This window comes from Lissotriton vulgaris, chromosome 7 (assembly GCF_964263255.1).
Source record: "Lissotriton vulgaris chromosome 7, aLisVul1.2, whole genome shotgun sequence".
Taxonomy (NCBI): domain Eukaryota; kingdom Metazoa; phylum Chordata; class Amphibia; order Caudata; family Salamandridae; genus Lissotriton; species Lissotriton vulgaris.
The window spans coordinates 1716016679-1716036725 of NC_141695.1; the positions used below are offsets into that span (position 1 = coordinate 1716016679).

Sequence of the window (20047 nt, forward strand, 5' to 3'; positions counted from 1 at the left end):
ACGTGCAGCTATGTATAGAAAATCTAGACTTACCTGTCGATATTCTATTTTGATATTCAGGATATACATCCATCAGAAGTAATGGCCAAATTCATGTTGTCATTTGTCCCTGAGGTGCAGAAACACCTGGGAATTCCCTTACTGCTACTATCCGCATGAAAGTGCTGTGTGCACATCCCACAGAAGTGGAGAAGTGTGGCTCAATGGTTAGAGCGCAAACCCTTATTCAGAGGTCTAGCCCGGGACCAGGGTTCAATTCCCGTCTCTGAGGGTCTTGGGCTCAAAATTCCACGGACCTTATAATTCTCGCCTCAGTGCCTATTCCAATCATGGAGTCCCACTCTCCAACTCTGGGCAATAACTTGCTTAATCTCCACAATGGCCCCCACAACGCTAAGGATGCCTGGCCTTCACCCTAGGGGTGCCCAGGAGTGGACGCCTCACAGGGAAAGCCAGGATGGGTTCCACAGCGGTATTGTACAAGCGCCTTGACACCCTCGCGGGTGAGTAGAGCAGTGTGCTATACAAGTATCAATTTACTTACTTACAGAAGAAATCCTAAGGATTAATGGGGTTCTAAAGTGTGCAGAGTTACACAATCCTGCCCAAAGGCTCAGTGAACCTCCAGGGATTCTTGCTGCCTCGTGCACATTCACAGGATGCCAGGAGGGAATCCCAAGTGATCCATTGGTCCTGGGTAGAGACTGCCTCAAAGTTGGTACCATTATTTCTCCCTGTGTAGCCAAGTCAGCATTCGATGCCTGCCACCCCTTCTGACATGGCAGATGTTTGGAAGGCATGTATGGAATGGGTGTTTTGGCTTCTGATTTGGGGTATCCATTCCTTTGCTCCATCTTGTGATTGGCAACCAAGAGGCTTAGGAGATTAGTCGCCAGTCGCCAATCGATGTAGCATGTAGCCTATTTTAACTTTTCTCGTAGGTTTCTGCAAAAACATTAATCCCATCTCTTTAATGGAACCCATATCATAGGGTTCTGTTAATGAGGGCAGCTGTTAGTACAAAGGATTTGTGCTTTCTTTTGTATTTTTTCCTTATTAAGCAACAGGCAGCAGCACTAATAGAGGCTCAATCCGCAATCCTGAGCAAGACCTTATCCAACAAAAATTAGTTCATCGTGATGGCCCTGGGAGTGTTTATGTATTGGTTTTTAGGTCTTAATCATCGGACAGTTCCCCAGATATTTTTTCCCATATCTACCCTTCCACCACCTTTGCAATGGTTTCTGCATCGCTGCCCTCTCTCGGGCAAGAGTACTACCGTCGAGTTTATTAATCCGTTGGACCAACCTGGCCCATTCTATCTAAGTTGGAGGTACAGGTAATACCCATTTCAAGCAAATTTCTCTTTATGCCAATAAAATTAAAGTGAAAATAAGTGCTCTCAATCTCCATACATGTTAGTGATAACACCTTCCTCCTCCTTCACACCAAAAATCACCAATGCACCAATCACCATGCTTACCTTTATTTCTTTACCTGGCATCTCCGACAGAGGCCTACCCACTTCTTCCCAGAAAAGCTGGATGGCGGGACACTGCACAAACATATTCACACAAGACCTGTCCATTGCTACTGGAACCTACACATACAAGTGCTGGTCCTTGCATGTTGCCAATCATCACGTGGAGGACTTAGACTTGGACTAGATTCCATTGGCCACCTTCAGAAAAGTCTCTCTAGGCATGAGCAAGAGTAAAAGAACGTTCACCTTTGATCTAATGTGCCATTTGGCCAAAGCGACTATATGTGAGCTGCTGACTCCTAACACTGCCCATGTAGGGGTTTTCTGCATCTGGGAAATACAAGTGGAGGAGAGCTGTCGGACTGTTGATCCTCTACCAGAAATGCCAGGGGTGTCCCTTTGGTACCAACCTTCCCCACCCCAAGGCGAGAGGTCTCAAAGATGCACTCTGGTGGGACTGCAAGGATGTAAACCCTAACAGAATAAGGTCACTTGCCCCTTATTGCCTTTAAATACTGGTGTGGTACTTTGGGTTTGTTTTGGCTACTAAACTGGGCTTCTGGACAGACCGCAAGATGTTCTGCGAGAAGATGGCAGTCCTCTTTCTGAAATTATCACCAGGACATGTTACAGAAAATACCTCATTCTCCAGTTTTCTTGGACTGATCCTATGTGAAAGACCTTTTAAACAGCTCAGGTAATTAGGGGTGCCGGGCACTGGCGCTTTCTGCCCAGTGGGTGCCCATTGCCAATGAAAGCTGTTGATGCTTAGAGTGATAAGACGCCCATCCTCTAAGTATTTGCTGGCCCAAGTGTACAGTTCTGTTTCTACACACTGCTATGTGGGGAGTCCATCTTGCGAGTCCTTGCTGTTTACTGTGGACATAAACCCTCTTCGTTCTCAAAATAACACTGGCGGTCCTTACCACTGAGGAAACTCTGCCAGGAACAGCTGCATGGAGTAATGTTCAGGATCCTGGGCAGTCTGCTACTTAATTCTCTTCTGGCCAGTGAGAACTTACCAAACACATTAAACTTACTACACATTAACACAATAACTGTACTATGTCAAGTGAGGTCAATGCATGTGCATTCCTATGAGAACTGAGGTCAACCACACAGCTTCTGCTATTTTCCCATTGGATGAAAAGGATGATGGCTTCAAAGCAAGGATGCTTTTATCATTAGCTGCTGGAGTGATCATCGATAATGACTCTTTGGATTATAACTTCTTACCGGTTCCCTAATGTGCCCCCCACCAGTGCCTCCAAAGGAGGATAAATGCTGGCCTCATCCAACTAGTTGTTGGACTTCATCTAGACTTTGGAAGATGCCTCAGTGCACCAGCCCAGACAGCCATTGGCTACAAGAGAGTACATGCTTATTGCTGCTTCCCTCAAGGCCAGGAATAGGCCTGTGACTCTGTAGAAATGCTGACTGCCCCGGAAACAGATGAAGAGCTACCACCTGGTGAATAACTGGAGCAGGCCCTTAACCAGGAAGGCAAACAGGAAGTCCCCAGAGGCTGACGCTTGAGTCTAGCTCACCTCAACAGAATGATTTGTTGAGGAGCTATGAGGACCTTGCTGGGGAGAACTGACCGAAGACTCTTCTGCATGACCAGAGGGTTGATGAACCTCAAACGGTATTCTAGGACAGCAGGCGTGAGTCTGCATCATCCCAGCCCTCACAGTGCCATTGGGCTATCACTGCGAGACTACTAATGCCCTAATATTATTTATTTTTACAATATCATTAGGTGCTTTATAAATTGTTTATTGCATTCTTATGGCAACTTTGGAGTAAAGATTTGTTATCCTCACTCTAAGGCCTTAGGGCAGTACAAAGATGGCAGCAGTCGATAACGCTGATTCCAGTGCTATTTTAATGATCTCTCCAGCCCTAACGTACCCGCTGAGGTTAGTCTTTGATGCTGTGACTCAGCACTAACCCAATATCCCAGTTGTCCATTCCAGGTTGGTCCCCCTGAGATTTTAGTGACTGGTTCGGGTCTTATTAGAGCTCGTGACAGGCCAAAATGTTGACCGCGACCAAGTTTCAAGACAAAAGCCAATGAGGGTTGGTACTCATCATGGACGTACTTCAAGTGCAAGCCAACTTCAATGCCCGTTGTGCTTCTGGGGTGGCCTTAGACCCTACGTCCAGTTTGGACCACCACTGGTCTCTCTCTGAACTGTGTTCAACTGTGAATTATTAAAACAGTGCTTGGAGAATTCCATTAACAGAACACTTTGGGCCCAATACTCAGAATATTTGTGCTTGAAAATGTGACTTACACAGGCTCAAAGAGGCGTCTTGACAATTGCAACACCACTTCTGCTATTCTCAATTGTTGATTTTGCAATGAGCGAAGAATTTACTCACACAAAGTGTTTTGTGTGAGTAAATCTTTGAGCAGTGCTAGGACATTGGTGAAGATTGGGCATTGGAAGAAATACATGGCTTGTGTGTTTGTCAAAACCCGCAAACATACACATTTTTGGGTATTCACAAAGTCGTCTGTGATCATTTCCCACTCTGTAAAAGTGTCAACGGTAGGACCTAGGGGCAGATTTCCAAGTCCCTTGTGCCTCTTTTACGCCACCGTTGCGTCACTTTTGTGACGCAGCACCGGCGCATCTGGGAGATGAGTCACGTTGTAAAGCCCTGCGCCAGAATTAGGCGTTCCTGCGTAGGGAGGGCGTTCCGGTACAGGAACACCTCCTAAAAGTGGCTGAGTGAAACCTACAAGATCTGTCTGTTTTTGCCCCACGGTGCGCTGCATTGGGAATGCAAAAACAACAAAAACAAATGCAAAAACAACAGATCTCTGTACTGGGGTGAATGTATGACATTGTTCTGCATTCTGTCCATCAACTGGTATTTTTGCATTGTGAATGCAGCGCATTCATGGTGGCGGAGCCATGACGCACAATAACTGGCGCATACCTGCTGATATGCAGTGATGCACCAGTTATTGTAAATCTGCCCCTAAATACCTATCCAGTGCTAGAAGTGGAAAAGACCCCATCCCGCCCCCTCAAATGGCAAAGGTGTTGGCAAAAATGTTTTTACATCATGGGAAAAATATTCCCCTTTGAAGATATAAAGATAGAGACGTTTGTATGTGCATTTGCACGTGCTCTGTTTGTTTTCACTGGTGAGGATACACTTATATATATTCTCGCATGAAAAATTCAATACTCAAAATTTTACCAGAACAACCCAGAAACCTGCAACAGTCACATGTTCACTGGTGCTACTTGTATACTCCAAAAAGTCTGAAATATGTACCTATCTCAGGGTCTGAAATTTGTGGGCCACGACCTGAGGTTTTGTGTAATGGCCACTGGCACTGCAAAAAAGATGTATCACACCCACATTAATACAGAGTAGCATTCTGTCTTGTGCCTGGGCTCTACTGACTGCATGTAGTGTACAAAACTCACAGTCTACGTCAGCATTCACCTCGACACGGTTCCCAACAACCGATTACAATTGCTGGAAAGCGTTTGAACTGTCCAACTCGGTTCCGAAAGGCATTGGGAGTAACGGAGACGAATTGTAGCGGTCTACGGACCGCGTTTCCAGCAGAGCGATTTGGATGTCAGATTTGGATAGCCTTTCCGATTCGGTTATGCCGACACGGATCGGCTGTCAGAATCTAACTTTGGAGGCCCATAGCAGGCCCCCCTTCACCAGGGGCCCTCCGAATTGGGCCCGTTGGGTGACCATGGACTCCCTGTCCATACATGCACAGTGTGGCAGGCACCATAGAGTGCCTGCCAACGGGTGCAAGGTTCTCCCCAACCACACCTTTTGTCCATGGGAGCCTTCGTTGAAGTCTATGCGAGTCCGACCGAACGATGTCCGGAAGCATAGTAATCGTTCGGTAGGACTCACAGGACCCGATTCGGTGGGATAAGATTCCAAAACCAATTCAGTTGGAAGAGTGTCCAGACGACATCGTAATTGGCCCCTAAATTCCAATATATACCCAATGTTGTGGTTTGCTAAATGTTTCTTCAGCCCTCTAAAATCTATCTTCCAGGCAGTTCCTTTTTAAAAAGTAATATTCTTTTTAATAAAGAAATATTTTTAAAACAAAAAAAGCTATTGTTCACAATTCGTAATACATTATTGCATATGTTGAAGAGACTAGGCAATACTCCATTTCCCGGCATCCCCCCAAGTGCAGTCACGTAATGGCACGCAAGGATTCATTCGCATTTCCTGGGCCGGTTCCTTTTGACTTTAAAAATGGCCCCTCATAGAGACGGTGCACCAGCCAGAGGAAGGTGACACAAGAATAGGTGCCTCATGAGGGCGAGACCTTTGACAAAGTAGGGAAAGTAGTGCATGTGATCATGTAAGCGCTGCACTTTTATAAGAACACAGGGGCATATTACCAAGCAATAGTGATAATTATCGCTATTCTTTGGTTAGCGAGAAAAAATTATCGCCGAGCTGCGGCGATTTTTATCGCAGATAAACCTTGGTATTACCAAGGTTTATCGCAAATGCGATAAAAATCGGCCGCAATGCATGAATATCGCTGAAAAATCTGCGATATTCAGGCATTATCGAGCTAATGCTTTTAGCCATGTTATCCACCTCCCATTGGATAACATGGCTAAGAACTGCTCCTGGGCAGGTGTTAGCTTTTGGAGATATTCGCGCTTAGCGCGAATATCTCCAAAAGTTGGTAATAGGAGATAGCGATGTTAGCGACTGTTTCCAGTCGCCGACATCTTGGCACGCCCACTTTGCATGTCATTAGTGCTAAATTTCTCTGACATGCAAAGCGGGGCCCAAGATGGTTGCTATCTCCTACTAGCTGTCGCTAACTGGTGTTAGCGACAGCTAGGTAATAGGGAGATAATTCTATCTCCACTTTCTTGGCTTTTAAAGCCAAAAAAGTGGAGATAAATCCCTTGATAATATGCCCCACAAATAGATATTGAGTACGTGTGACGCGCCATTTTTGTTTTTGTCTTGGTCTTTGTCTATAAGTGTTTGACCACGAGAATCCCCTCGCCCCGTTCCTCCATGAAGAATTCTTGTGCAAAAATGTGGGTAAGATTTGAGTATGGGTGTACTACTATGAGTTTGAAAACGGACACTTCCACTTTTCCTTTTCACCTGATGCTGCACGTATGATGAGTGTGTGTGACCACATACCACGACAAAACTAATCTTTGAAATGTCAGTTGTGCTGCCTCACGTGTGGCATGGCTGTATCAAGCGAGATGGACAATCGACGGTCCATCTCACATACTATTTAAAAAGATATCCCAATGGCTGATGACTGAATAACACTACATAAACTAATGTTTATTTTTGTTTTATGTCTTTTTAGGACTATGCCACATACTTTGACCAGCAATTAGGAACTGGTACAGCATGACTGAGGGTACACTGAGTCAATGTTGACACTATCCTTAGGGAATCCGAAAGGAGAGATACAAGATCCTGAAGAAAGCCCCAGACCCTTGTGTGGGCACTTGTTGGGCTGAAACATATCGACCTCAATGGGACGCAGGCAACCTAAACCCAATGATGCCTCAAGTGTCCCATGTTTGTTTTTAATCACCACTACACCACCGACTAATAAATAATTGAATTAGGAAAAGCAGGTGCACAGGGTTCTTAACTCTTAGGATCCCCCATCCCTCAGACGCTTCCCTGAACAGTCCCTCCAATCACAGAGAGGGTTGCCCGCCACTAGAGTATTCTCTTGCGAGCGCGGGATGGCCCATGATGAAGCATGACACTTAGGGGGGGTGTGAGGCCTTCCCAACACTTTTTGGGAAAATCCTTCTTTAGGGTCCTCCCTTTAGTTGGTTTTGGCTTCTTGAAAGGTTCCGGCATGGACTTGCACCATGGTATTTGGGCTTTGGGGTGGCATCAGGGGCGTAACACAGGCCCCCGCAGTCCACGCGGTGCGGGGGGGCCCTAGCTCCAAGGGGCCCCCTTGGCACTGCACTCTGGCCAGAGAGCTCCTGATTGAGACCGAAGGGGGCCCCCCTAAGTACCCTGCAGGGAGGCCCCCTCCCTTTTCGTTACGCCAGTGGGTGGCATTAGTGCTGAGTGTGCTGCAGTCTGCCAACCCAAATGTTTTCACAATCATCCATTAGTGGGCTAAGTTTGCGTTTGTTTTGTTTGGTGTAATGGACTTTCTTTAAGTTAATTATTGTGGTTCGCTACCTCTGTGACAGGAACGTATGCTAGTGCAATCATTTATTTATTTATTTCAAAGGCAAATTGTGTGTTTGTTGCAAATGCAACACTCAGGGCCTTCTTATGAGTTTGGCGTACAAGTCCTTCTGATAATGAGTTAAATGGTGGATGTCTGGTTTACATCTTTTGAGAGCCTGACTTGGGTTACGTTCGCTTTTTTGTGATGTTGTGAGCAAGGGATAGCCCTGCTGTTTGTGGCAAGTGAGGGATCGCTCCGATGGCCTCACAATGACCCACTGACCTCTCACACATGAATGAGGAATACCCCACCCTACAGGACTGGTATCATAGGGAAATGCATAGACCCCAGACAGGACTGCTGAGAGAGCTAGCAGAGACAGGAGGCTGTGCGTAGGCAGGCACTGAGCTCTAGAAATGCAGCTCACACAGCATGAGAGAAGCACGCGCCATCTATTATGATTTGTGAGCTCAGCACAGCTGGTCTGAAATGGGAATTTAAGCATAAAGTCTTGTCAGGCATGATTCAACAAACTATGCATTGCTTTAATATTTGGTGTGGACTCCTTGAGATTCCATGCGTGCCAAGCACAGATTTGAGTGACATCCCTGTCTTCATATTACAAATAGCTTCAATGCACACCTGTCCTTATGGCAGATGTAGGTTTGAAAGTGCCTCTTTCTTTATGCCAGGCGTATTTTTGAATCCCGCCTTTCCTTATGACAGGTATAGTTTTGAATGACAGCCTTTCTTTATGGTGCGTATAGCTCTGCAAGCCCCTCTTTCTTTATGCCAGGCATAGCTTTGAATACCCCTCTCCTTATGCCAGGTATAGCTTGGAATGACAGGCTTTCTTTATGCCATGTATAGCTCTGAAAACCCCTCTTTCTTTATGTCAGGTGTAGCTTTCAACCCCCCCCCCTCTCCTTATGCCAGGTATAGTTTGAATGACACCCTTTCTTTATGCCATGTATAGCTCTGAAAGACCCTCTTTCTTTATGCCAGACATAGCTTTGAATCCACCCGCTTTCCTTATGCCAGGTATAGTTTTGATTGACACCCTTTCTTTATGCCACCTATAGTTCTGACAGTGCCCTGTCTTTATGCCAGGCATAGCATTAAATCCTCTCCCTCTTCTTATGCAAGGGATAGTTTTGAATGACACCTGTTCTTTATGCCAAGTATAGCTCTGAACCATTACACATCAATGGGGAAACCCAGCCATCCACAGGACCTGGGTAAGGTAAGTTGCAGGAAGGAATTTGGTCCTAATGGGGAGTGTAAAAATTGAAAAATCATGAGCGCCCAAGAGAAAAACATATTCAATCGGAATTCAATTCCCCAATTTGTATTATATTTGTTATAATACAATCAATTTGTGCAACATACTTCTGTAGGACAGTTGCTCTAAAACAAGTAAAGGAAAGCAAGTGCTTAATAGACAGCTGGTGAAAAGGAGGGAGCAAGAGTAAAAGGTGCAATGAGGTACAATATTTACAATTAATGAAAAGTAATATATTGTTAAGTTATATTATGGTACGCTATGTTTGTGTTGGTTACGTGTGCGGTATATGCTAAATTTTAAGTTGTTTTATTTTGTGGGTGGGCATTAGCTTCTATTTTACAGGTTTTCATTTATCAAGGTGTCCATGTGGATGTTTAGATTTTGAGTTTATTTTGAAAGGAAATCAGTTTTGCTTTCTAATAAACAAATATTTTTACTTTGATTTCTTTTCTTTTTTTTGGTTTCCAAGAGCATCTGTTTTTTAAACACTTTTGTGTTTATTTTAATGGTTTTTGAAGACTTTGAATTGCTTTGATGGATCTCAATATTTTTGCATTATTTTTTGCATTTTTGAGGAGCCTTAGAATTTATTTTTCTATTTTAGTGGATTATATGTTTTTTAGTACATTGATACGGAGGAGGATCTGCACCTATAGAACAGTACTTTATATATAAGTTCTTTGCAACCTGGACGCATGAGCAAAATCGGAGAGCAAATTTCTGAAAGATCTGATGGCTCTCCCGCTGAGCACACCTACAGTACCCGTGCTATTGGACCTAGGTTGCAGGTCGATTAAGGACCAAGCCCAACTCAATCAATCAGTCAATCAATCATGGCATTTGTAAAGCGCGCTACTCACCCGGGAGGGTCTCAAGGCGCTGGGGGAGATGGGTATGTTACTGCTCGAACAGCCAGGTCTTGAGCTGCTTCCTGAAGGAGAGATGGTCTTGGGTTCGCCGAAGGTGGGTGGGGAGGGAGTTCCAGGTCTTGGCTGCCAGGTAGGAGAACGCCGCCCCCTGCTTCTTTGGGCTCGGTTGTGGCGGGTGCCCGAATTAGCTTCCTATGCAGAGGCGCTATCAGAGGTCATGGCTATGGAAGGCTGGTCCAGGATTAAATGGTTGAGGGATGTAAAATGGCTATTAGTGGAGTTAGGGCTTGGTGATGCGTGGGCATCGAGAACTACCCCACCCAAAGCCATGATAAAGAAATTGTATCAGAATTGGGTCTCTTCCAGACTATCTATAGATCCACGTCATTGTAATTCCACTGTAGCCTTTGTGAGGATTAAAGATGTGGTGGCTTATGAACCATATCTAGATATGATCTCCATCCCTTTTAACCGGGCCCTGTATTTTAAGTTTAGAGTGGGGACCCTACCTGTAGGTGAACTGATTACCCGATGGAAATCCTCTCACCAGTCCTCCCCCTTTTGTGCGCGTTGTCCCACTCGAGTAGGGTCGGTAGCCCACATTCTTTTCAAATGTCCGGGTTACTGTGCACCTAGGAGGAGCTGGCTCAAACCCTTATGTAGACTTTTAGGCACCCGCCAGCACACAGTGGCGCTACGCATTTTAATGTCTGACACATCCGCTTTGGTTGTATGCGGTGTCTCAAAATTTTTAAAGTGGTCATGGTTGATCCGTGCAAGAAAGCTGTCCTTGTTAATTTAATTCTTGTTTTAACTGTTTTAACACTTTACTCCCTTTTCTCCCTTCCTGTGTAATTAAGAAATGATTGTTGTAAATGTTGTGTTTTATAATTGTTGAACAAGCTTTTTATGTCGAAATAAAGCCTATCAATCAATCAATCAATCAATATAAGTTCTTTGTTCTGGGTGGGGCATATTATATTTTATGAATTATGTGAATGTTATGTGATTGCTATTTGTTAAGTTGTATTTTATGGGTTGTAATTAATTTTTGTTATCTTTAGGGGTGGTTAAATTTGTGTTTTTATACAGTTGATATACAAAATATATTCATTCATCAATCTTATTTGAAATGTTAGTTTTATATATTTTTTGTCTTTTGTATACAAGTGATATGTTTATTATGTATTTAAAAATCGTTTTTTATGCAGTTTTTGATCATGCTTTGGATTAATTGTGCCTTCTGTAATCTAATATTTATTTTATAAAAGGGGTTTGGCTCTTGATTCTAAGCACTGCACTTCTTTGTTATTAATAAAGAGGTTTCCTTTACACTGTAGCATGTTGTACATTCTACTGGTTTCTTTGCTAAGTATAGGAATAATTTGGGTCACTGAGTGTTCCCTTCGTTGTTGTTTGTAGCTTAGTTATTTTTGTAGGGCTTCTATAAACTTATAAAGTGATGGTTGTGTTCTGCCTAGTGTGGATTAGAAGGAATTGTGCCATCCTTCTACTGCGTTGTTGGTTTTGGCTTCTTGAGCCATGGTTCTGGCATGGACATTCCACCATGGTATTTGGGATTTGGGGTACTGAGTGTGCTGCAGTCTGCCAACCCAAATGTTTTCACAATCATCCATTAGTGGGCTACGTTTGTGTTTGTTTTGTTGGTAGAAAGGACGTTCTATAAGTTAATTGTTGTGGTTAGCTACCTCTGTGACAGGAATGTATGCTAGTGCAATCATTTATTTATTTTTCTTTCAAAGGCAAATTGAGTTTTTGTTGCAAATGCAACCCTTTGGGCCCTATTATGAGTTTGGCGGTGCTAGACCTGGACCGCGCGCACCGCCAAACCCATGTTTTGACTGCCCGCCAGATTAGGAGTTCTCTTCTATCTGACAGGCTGTTCTTTGACGTTCCCACGGTGGTGCCCAATGGAAACAGCATAATCAGTACCTGCACGGCATGGACTGCTGCAATCCATGCCATGCAAGTACTGGGTGCATGCACACAGTGAGGCACAACATTTGCCTCCGTACATACGCCCCATGGTGCAGAGGCACAAGGGGGCCCTCGAGGGCCCTCTTTTTTTCCACAACACCACACTTTTCATGGCGGTCGACCGCTATGAAAACTGTGACAGTGAAGAAACTCGTAATATGCTTGGCAAGCATATAGTGGCCTCAAGACAGCCACACCACCACCAGGGATCTCTGATCCCTGGCAGCTGCAGTGGTCCCAGGATGGCCTGACTGCCCTGGTCATAATAGGGTGGTCCGATGACCGCCACTGTCGTGCCCCTGCGAGTCAGGCGGTCCGCGGACCACCAGACTCGTAATATGGCCCTAAGAGCCCATGTTGGAAGTTTCTCCATATCTATTGATTAAAATGGTAGTAACAGCCATGTATGGCCATGGCTGTTTGTGGGTAATGTTTTAAAATGGTTTGAATCACAGTTTGTTTAAAATATATTATTATTTTATGTGGGCAATAGCTGTTTGTATTCATTTTAATGTGGTTTAGTAGGTCGTAGTAAGTTTTTGTTTGTTTATTAGGTATTAGTACATATGTGAATAGTATATTTGCGTTTTGATATACTCAATGTGTGGTATGTATGGTGTATATCTGAGTGAATGGTTTGGGGTGCATTTTGAAGGTTCCATCTATCATCCATGTGTGACATTGGCTTAGGTTTAGTAAGTTATCTGCTGTAGAACATTTTAGATTTGTTTTTCATTGTTCAGGTTATCACATTAGAGGAAGGGTTCCTCATTATGTGTAGTTGCTAAGTGTTCATGTATTTCGATCTCTCTGTATCTTCTAGGGACAGAAGGGGTGTCACCTTCACTGTTTAACAGTGGATCTGCTGAGTGTGTCTCTCTGGCTTCTGAGTGGAATCCTCAAGTTGTATACCCTGGTTGTTCAACACTGCCTCCAGTAGTTGTTTTACAGTGCATCCATCTATTGTGTCTCTCTGTCTTCTGGGTGGAAGCCTCCAGTTGAATTCCCTGGTTGTTTAACAGTGCGTCCAGTGACTTTGTCTCTATTGCTTTTGGGTAGATCCCATATGGTTTATATAACGGTTGTTAATGAGTGCCGTATGTGGTTGTGCCTCTCTTGACTTTGGGTGGATTCCTCAAGGTTTGTTTCCTGGTTGTTTAATATACCCTGGTTGCTTAACAGTGCCTCCAGTAGCAGTGCCTCCCTTGATTTAGGGTTGATTAATCAATGTTTATAACCTGGTTGTTAACAGTGCTTCCAGTGGCCGTGCCACTCTTGCTTCTGTATACCCTGGTTGTTTAACCACAACTCCAGTGTTTGTGTCTCCCTTGCTTCTGGGTGGAATTCCCAAGCTTTATACCCTGGTTGTTTAACTGTGCCTCCAGTGTCTGTCTAACAGTGCCTCCAATGGATGTTACCAGTGCCTCCAATGGTTGTTACCAGTGCCTCCAGTGGTTACCAGTGCCTCCAGTGGTTGTTACCAGTGCCTCCAGTGGCTGTGCCTCTTTTGCTTCTGTATACTCTGGCTATTTAACCATAACTCCAGTGTTTGTGTCTCCCTTGCTTCTGGGAGGAATGCTCAAGCTGAACACCCTGGTTGTTAAGAATGCCTCCAGTGGTTGTTACCAGTGTCTACTCTGGTTATTTAACCATAACTCCAGTGTTTGTGTCTCCCTTGCTTCTGGGAGGAATGCTCAAGCTGAACACCCTGGTTGTGAAGAATGCCTCCAGTGGTTGTTACCAGTGTCTCCAGTGGTTGTTACCAGTGCCCCCAGCAGTTGTTACCAGTGTCTCCAGTGGTTGTTACCAGTGCCTCCAGTGGTTGTTACAAGTGCCTCCAGTGGTTGTGCCTCTGTTGCTTCTGTATACCCTGGTTATTAACAGTGTCTCCTGTGGTTGTTATCGGTTCCTCCAATGGTTGTGCCTCTCTTGCTTTTGAATAGAATCCCCAAGTGCTATTCCCTGGGTATTTGATAGTTCCTCCAGTGTTTGTGCCTCCCTTGCTTCCAGATGGAATCCTCAAGCGTTTTTCCCTGGTTGTTACCAGTGCCTCCAGTGGTTGTTACCAGTGCCTCCAGTGGTTGTAATCAGTGCTTCCAGTGGTTGTACCTCTCTTGCTTCTGAATACCGTGGTTGTTAACAGTGCCTCAGTCGTTATTACCAGTGCCTCCAGTGGTTGGGGCGAGTGACTCCAGTGGTTGTTACCAGTGCCTACAGTGGTTGTTACCAGTGTCTCCATTGGTTGTTACCAGTGCCTCCAGTGGTTGTTACGAGTACCTCCAGTGGTTGTTACCAGTGCCTCCAGTAGTTGTTACCAGTGTCTCCTTTGGTTGTTACCAGTGCCTCCAGTGGTTGTTACCAGTGGTTGTTACCAGTGCCTACAGTGATTGCTACCAGTGCCTCCAGTGGTTCATTCCTGTGCTTGTTACCAGTGCCTCCATGGTTGTTACCAGTGCCTCCAGTGGTTCTTTCCAGTGCATCCAGTGGTTGTTACCAGTGCCTCCAGTGGTCGTTACCAGTGCCTCCAGTGGTTGTTGCCAGTGCCTCCAGTGGTTGTTATCAGAGTCTCCTTTGGTTGTTGCCAGTGTCTCCTTTGGTTGTTGCCAGTGTCTCCTTTGGTTGTTACCAGTGCCTCCTTTGGTTGTTACCAGTGTCTCCTTTGGTTGTTACCAGTGTCTCCTTTGGTTGTTACCAGTGTCTCCTTTGGTTGTTGCCAGTGTCTCCTTTGGTTGTTGCCAGTGTCTCCTTCGGTTGTTACCAGTGTCTCCTTTGGTTGTTACCAGTGCCTCCAGTGCTTGTTACCGGTGCCTACAGTGGTTGCTACCATTGCCTCCAGTGTTTGTGTCCAGTGCTTGTTACCAGTGCCTCCATGGTTGTTACCAGTGCCTCCAGTGGTTGTTTCCAGTGCATCCAGTGGTTGTTACCAGTGCTTGTTACCAGTGCCTCCAGTGGTTGTTACCAGTGCCTCCAGTGCTTGTTACCAGTGCCTCCAGTGCTTCTTACCAGTGTCTCCTTTGGTTGTTACCGGTGCCTCCAGTGCTTGTTACCAGTGTTTTCTTTGGTTGTTACCAGTGCCTCCAGTGGTTGTTACCAGCGTCTCCTTTAATTGTTGCCAGTGTCTCCTTTGGTTGTTTCCAGTGCATCCACTGGTTGTTTCCAGTGCCTCCTTTGGTTGTTACCAGTGTCTCCTTTGGTTGTTACCAGTGCCCCCAGCAGTTGTTACCAGTGTCTCCAGTGGTTGTTACCAGTGCCTCCAGTGGATGTTACAAGTGCCTCCAGTGGTTGTGCCTCTGTTGCTTCTGTATACCCTGGTTATTAACAGTGTCTCCTGTGGTTGTTATCGGTTCCTCCAATGGTTGTGCCTCTCTTGCTTTTGAATAGAATCCCCAAGTGCTATTCCCTGGGTATTTGATAGTGCCTTCAGTGTTTGTGCCTCCCTTGCTTCCAGATGGAATCCTCAAGCGTTATTCCCTGGTTGTTACCAGTGCCTCCAGTGGTTGTTACCAGTGCCTCGAGTGGTTGTAATCAGTGCTTCCAGTGGTTGTACCTCTCTTGCTTCTGAATACCGTGGTTGTTAACAGTGCCTCAGTGGTTGTTACCAGTGCCTCCAGTGGTTGGCGCGAGTGCCTCCAGTGGTTGTTACCAGTGCCTACAGTGGTTGTTACCAGTGCCTCAAGTGGTTGTTACCAGTGTCTCCATTGGTTGTTACCAGTGCCTCCAGTGGTTGTTACCAGTGCCTCCAGTGGTTGTTACCAGTGTCTCCTTTGGTTGTTACCAGTGCCTCCAGTGGTTCTTACCAGTGCCTCCAGTGGTTGTTACCAGTGCCTCCAGTGGTTGTTGCCAGTGTCTCCAGTGGTTGTTACCAGAGTCTCCTTTGGTTGTTGCCAGTGTCTCCTTTGGTTGTTGCCAGTGTCTCGTTTGGTTGTTACCAGTGTCTCCTTTGGTTGTTACCAGTGTCTCATTTGGTTGTTACCAGTGTCTCCTTTGGTTGTTACCAGTGTCTCCTTTGGTTGTCGCCAGTGTCTCCTTCGGTTGTTACCAGTGTGTCCTTTGGTTGTTGCCAGTGCCTCCAGTGGTTGTTACCAGTGTCTCCTTTGGTTGTTACCAGTGCCTCCAGTGGTTGTTACCAGTGCCTCCAGTGCTTGTTACCAGTGCCTCCAGTGCTTGTTACCGGTGCCTACAGTGGTTGCTACCATTGCCTCCAGTGGTTGTTTCCAGTGCATCCAGTGGTTGTTACCAGTGCCTCCAGTGCTTGTTACCAGTGTCTCCTTTGGTTGTTACCAGTGCCTCCAGTGGTTGTTACCAGTGTCTCCTTTGGTTGTTACCAGTGCCTCCAGTGGTTGTTACCAGTGGGTGTTACCAGTGCCTACAGTGGTTGCTACCAGTGCCTCCAGTGGTTCATTCCTGTGCTTGTTACCGGTGCCTCCATGGTTGTTACCAGTGCCTCCAGTGGTTGTTTCCAGTGCATCCAGTGGTTGTTACCCGTTCCTCCAGTGGTTTTTTCCATTGCCTCCAGTGGTTGTTTCCAGTGCCTCCAGTGGTTGTTCCCAGTGCATCCAGTGGTTGTTTCCAGTGCCTCCAGTGGTTGTTACCAGTGCCTCCAGTGGTTGTTTCCAGTGCCTCCAGTGGTTGTTAACAGTGCCTCCAGTGGTTGTCACCAGTGCCTCCAGTGGTTGTTTCTAGTGCATCCAGTGATGGTTACCAGTGCCTCCAGTGGTTGTTACCAGTGCCTCCAGTGGTTGTTACCAGTGCCTGCAGTGGTTGTGCCTCTCACGCTTTTGGTTGGACCACCCACAGTTTGTATCTTGGTTGTATAACAGTGCGTCCATGGCCTGTGCCTTTAATCGCCTCCTGGGTGCCTGTGCCCTCTATGCACCGTGGTCCTTTAGCAGAGCCACCAAAGGCTTGCACCACGGTTTGCTCCTAGGTGGCCTCTACATGGTACACACACCATCACCACCTATCCAAGCGCCACGCACTCCATGGCGCTGTCAGTGCCGACCACCCCTAAAATGTCAGCTATGCACAGAGGTGTCTATTCCACACTTGCCACAACACCTCATGCGTAGGCACAGCAGCATTGATTGCACTCTATTAACGCCTCACCCAACACCTTCCATATGGGTCATAGAGCACTGACCAACCCCTCTCAGCTATGAACCTGGAAAGGATGCCAGGAAGCCCGGGCGAATCACAGCGCTTTTAGAATGTGTCAGGGGTATGAAGCGCTATTTAACTAACTGCAATACAATAAAAGGCTACAGCACTGTCAGCACTGTCCCTTACACATTCGCATGTACCCCTCATCCTATTACCTACTTATTGATGTATTGACCTTTACACACTTACATCTACTGTGTGCAGTGTCCCTTCACTCTCAAATAATACCCTTTGATACTCTGTCATACTCGTTGCGGGGCAGTTTTCAACCCTGTCTGCAATGTCCTGCGACCCACTCTAGTATCATCCCTTCACACTGTGTTATAATCTGTGCTGTACAATGTTTATCACTGTATGCGGTGTGCCGGGACACTCGAATATTATGTATTCATGTCCCTGTTGGTAAAGTCGGTGTTGTGCAGTTTTTAACACTGTGTGCGGTGTCCATGTGCACATCACACCCAAATAATACCCCTTCATAGTGTTATACTCATGCTGTACAGTTTTTAACACACGTGTTCCGGTAATCTCAAATAATACTCCTTCATGCTGTAATACTCGGTGCGGTGCCCTTTGTGTCCCTATACACACTTACCCTATACCCCTTCATAGTGTTATTCTCGGTGCTGTGCAGTTTTTAACACTGTAAGCGGTGCCCCTATACACATTTATCCGATACCCCTTCATTCTGCCATACTCAGTGCTGTGCAACTTTTAACACTGTGTGTGGCGTCCAAGTGCACACACTCGCATAAACCTCACCATAGCGAGTTTCACTGAGTCCTGTACAGTTCTTACACACCCATCAACTGTGTGCAGTGTCCCTCCCCCTCTTACGCTGCTCGATACCATGCACATGTATGAATAGTACACGCCCCCCGTATCTTCTGTGTACCCCTCACCTGTACACACTCGTTCCGTGCCATATTCAGTGCTGTACTGTCTCTCACGCATCCTGCGACTCTAAGACGTTTCCTGCACACACTCAGACACTGCCCTTCGCACTATGACATGCTCGTTGTTGTACAACTTCTTGCACACGCAGCCACTGTGCACACTCCCCCCGTGCACACTCGTAACCCGCCCTGCCATGACATGTTCGTAGCTCTGCACTTTTTCGCAGGCAGTGCTGTTTTATGCAAATCCCTACACCCGTCATATAACGCCCCTGCATACTGTGGCACACACTTTGCTATACGGTTTCTTATAAATGTACTGGTTCTGCGCCGGGTACACCCCGCGCACTGATTAAAGTCCCTTATAGTACGACGCACTTAATGTAGATTCTTACTCCTGACACTCACTCACACACTGCCGTCGTATTGCATTGCTGTGCAGTTTCTTACTCTCTGAGGTCGCGTGCAGTTTCCCTGCACACACACACTTCCCCGCACATTCCGTGACACACTGGCTGGGGTGCACTTTGGCTCACGCGGACTGCCGCCGCCACCGCCGGTCCATCTACATTACATATGTCGCTATAAACCAAGACTTTTATGTAACGCATGTAATCCTAAATCCTTATGTATCGCAACTGGTTCTTTAGTGACGCGCTCTGACACCTGCGGGTAATGTTCGCACTGTATACATTCGCATTAAATAAACAAATACAACTGGCGAACTCTCGGGGATTCTTGGCGCTACAGCACTCACCTGCCTGCGCCCCGAAGTCCCTCCTCTCGGCTGCGGGGCGCATGGGGGCGCTCAGGAGGAGGCACAGCAGCAGGGCTGGGAGGGCACCCATGGGTGCCCGGGGCTGGAGAGGGCTCCCCTGAGACGTGCGCGGGAGCCTCTGTGCAGCGCGTGCAGTGCGGGGCGCACTGGCTGCAGCTGAGGGCGCAGCCCCCTCTGGCACTGATGCTGACAGCGCGCAGACACCGCGCAGCCGGAGTGTGAGCAGCACACGTGTCTGTAGCGCCGACTGTCAGCCTGTGTGTGTGAACAGATGTGTGTCCGCGCGGGGCGTGTCTGTCAGTGTGTGTTTCTGTGTACCCTCTCAGCACTGTGTGGTGTGTCAGTGAGTGGAGTCGTGTGAGTGTCTGTGTCCAAACAGATGTCTGTGTGCAGATGAGTGTGTGTGACTTTCGGACACTGTCATTCCCAGTGTCTGTGCACACGTGTTTTTTTCTAGGTGTCAGCGTCAAGGAGTGTTTTGTTTCTCCGAGTGTTTTTCGGCGCGTGTCTGTCAGATTGTAGGTGTGTAGATGTGATTGTGCGTGGATGCTGGTTTGAAAGTGGTGAAGATGTGCTTGAGTGTCAGAGTGAACGTGTTGATGTACGCATGTGTGCGTGTCTGTCAATCCGTATGAGCGTGTCTGTGTTCGCATACAGATGTGTTTGTGTCTGTATACAGATGTGTTTGTGTGCGAGTGTCTGTATACAGATGTGTCTGTGTGCGAGTGTCTGTATGCAGACGTGTTTGTGTGTCTGTGTCCGTAAACAGATGTGATTGTGTGTGTGTCTGTATGCAGATGTGTTTGTGTGTGTGTGTCTGTATACAGATGTGTTTGTGTGCGTGTGTTTATGTATGCAGGCCGGTTGTGTGTCAGTGTCAGGATGCAGGCTGGTTGTGCGTCAGTGCCCGCAGGCAGTAGTCTGTGTCAGGCAGTAGGTGTGTGTGTCTGCACTTGTATTCTTCCACTGAGACATCAATCCTTCTGTAAGTGTGAGGCCCCAGGGTCGCGCTGTTTTCAGGTCCCGGGGAGGGTTGGGGGTGTTTGAAGCCTCGGTACGGCCTGCGCTGTCCCTTTACAGCCGCTTCCCGTCGCTCTCACTGATACCTGATAACCTTTGACTGAAACGACAAGCAAACCCCTTGGTGGCACCAGGGTGAGCAGACAGGGCTCACCCACAGGAGGCGGATGAGGGCTCAGACACAATATAAAGAATAGTTATCACTAGTAGCGACGGTGCACGTCCAGCAGGGGCGCTGTTGCGCAGGGAGAGAATGAGCTACCACTGGCCATGAACAGCTGTGCCTAACACATAAGGTGCAAGACCTCGATTACAGCTGGACAGAAGAGGGATGGGTGCCCCACCCTCCAGTCTGTCAG

At 46.6% G+C, this 20047-nt stretch overlaps 1 protein-coding gene across 1 annotated transcript in view; it reads right to left on the reverse strand.

The window, feature by feature from the left end:
* Positions 1–18889, reverse strand: part of LOC147706390 (von Willebrand factor A domain-containing protein 1-like) — a 127734-nt gene extending 108845 nt beyond the window's left edge. Inside the window, exon 1 of the mRNA XM_086929075.1 lies at positions 18648–18889. Coding sequence (XP_086785201.1) covers positions 18648–18738 — 91 coding nt within the window. The 5' untranslated portion in view covers positions 18739–18889. The remainder of the gene's footprint in view (positions 1–18647) is intronic.
* Positions 18890–20047: the final 1158 nt, after the last annotated feature.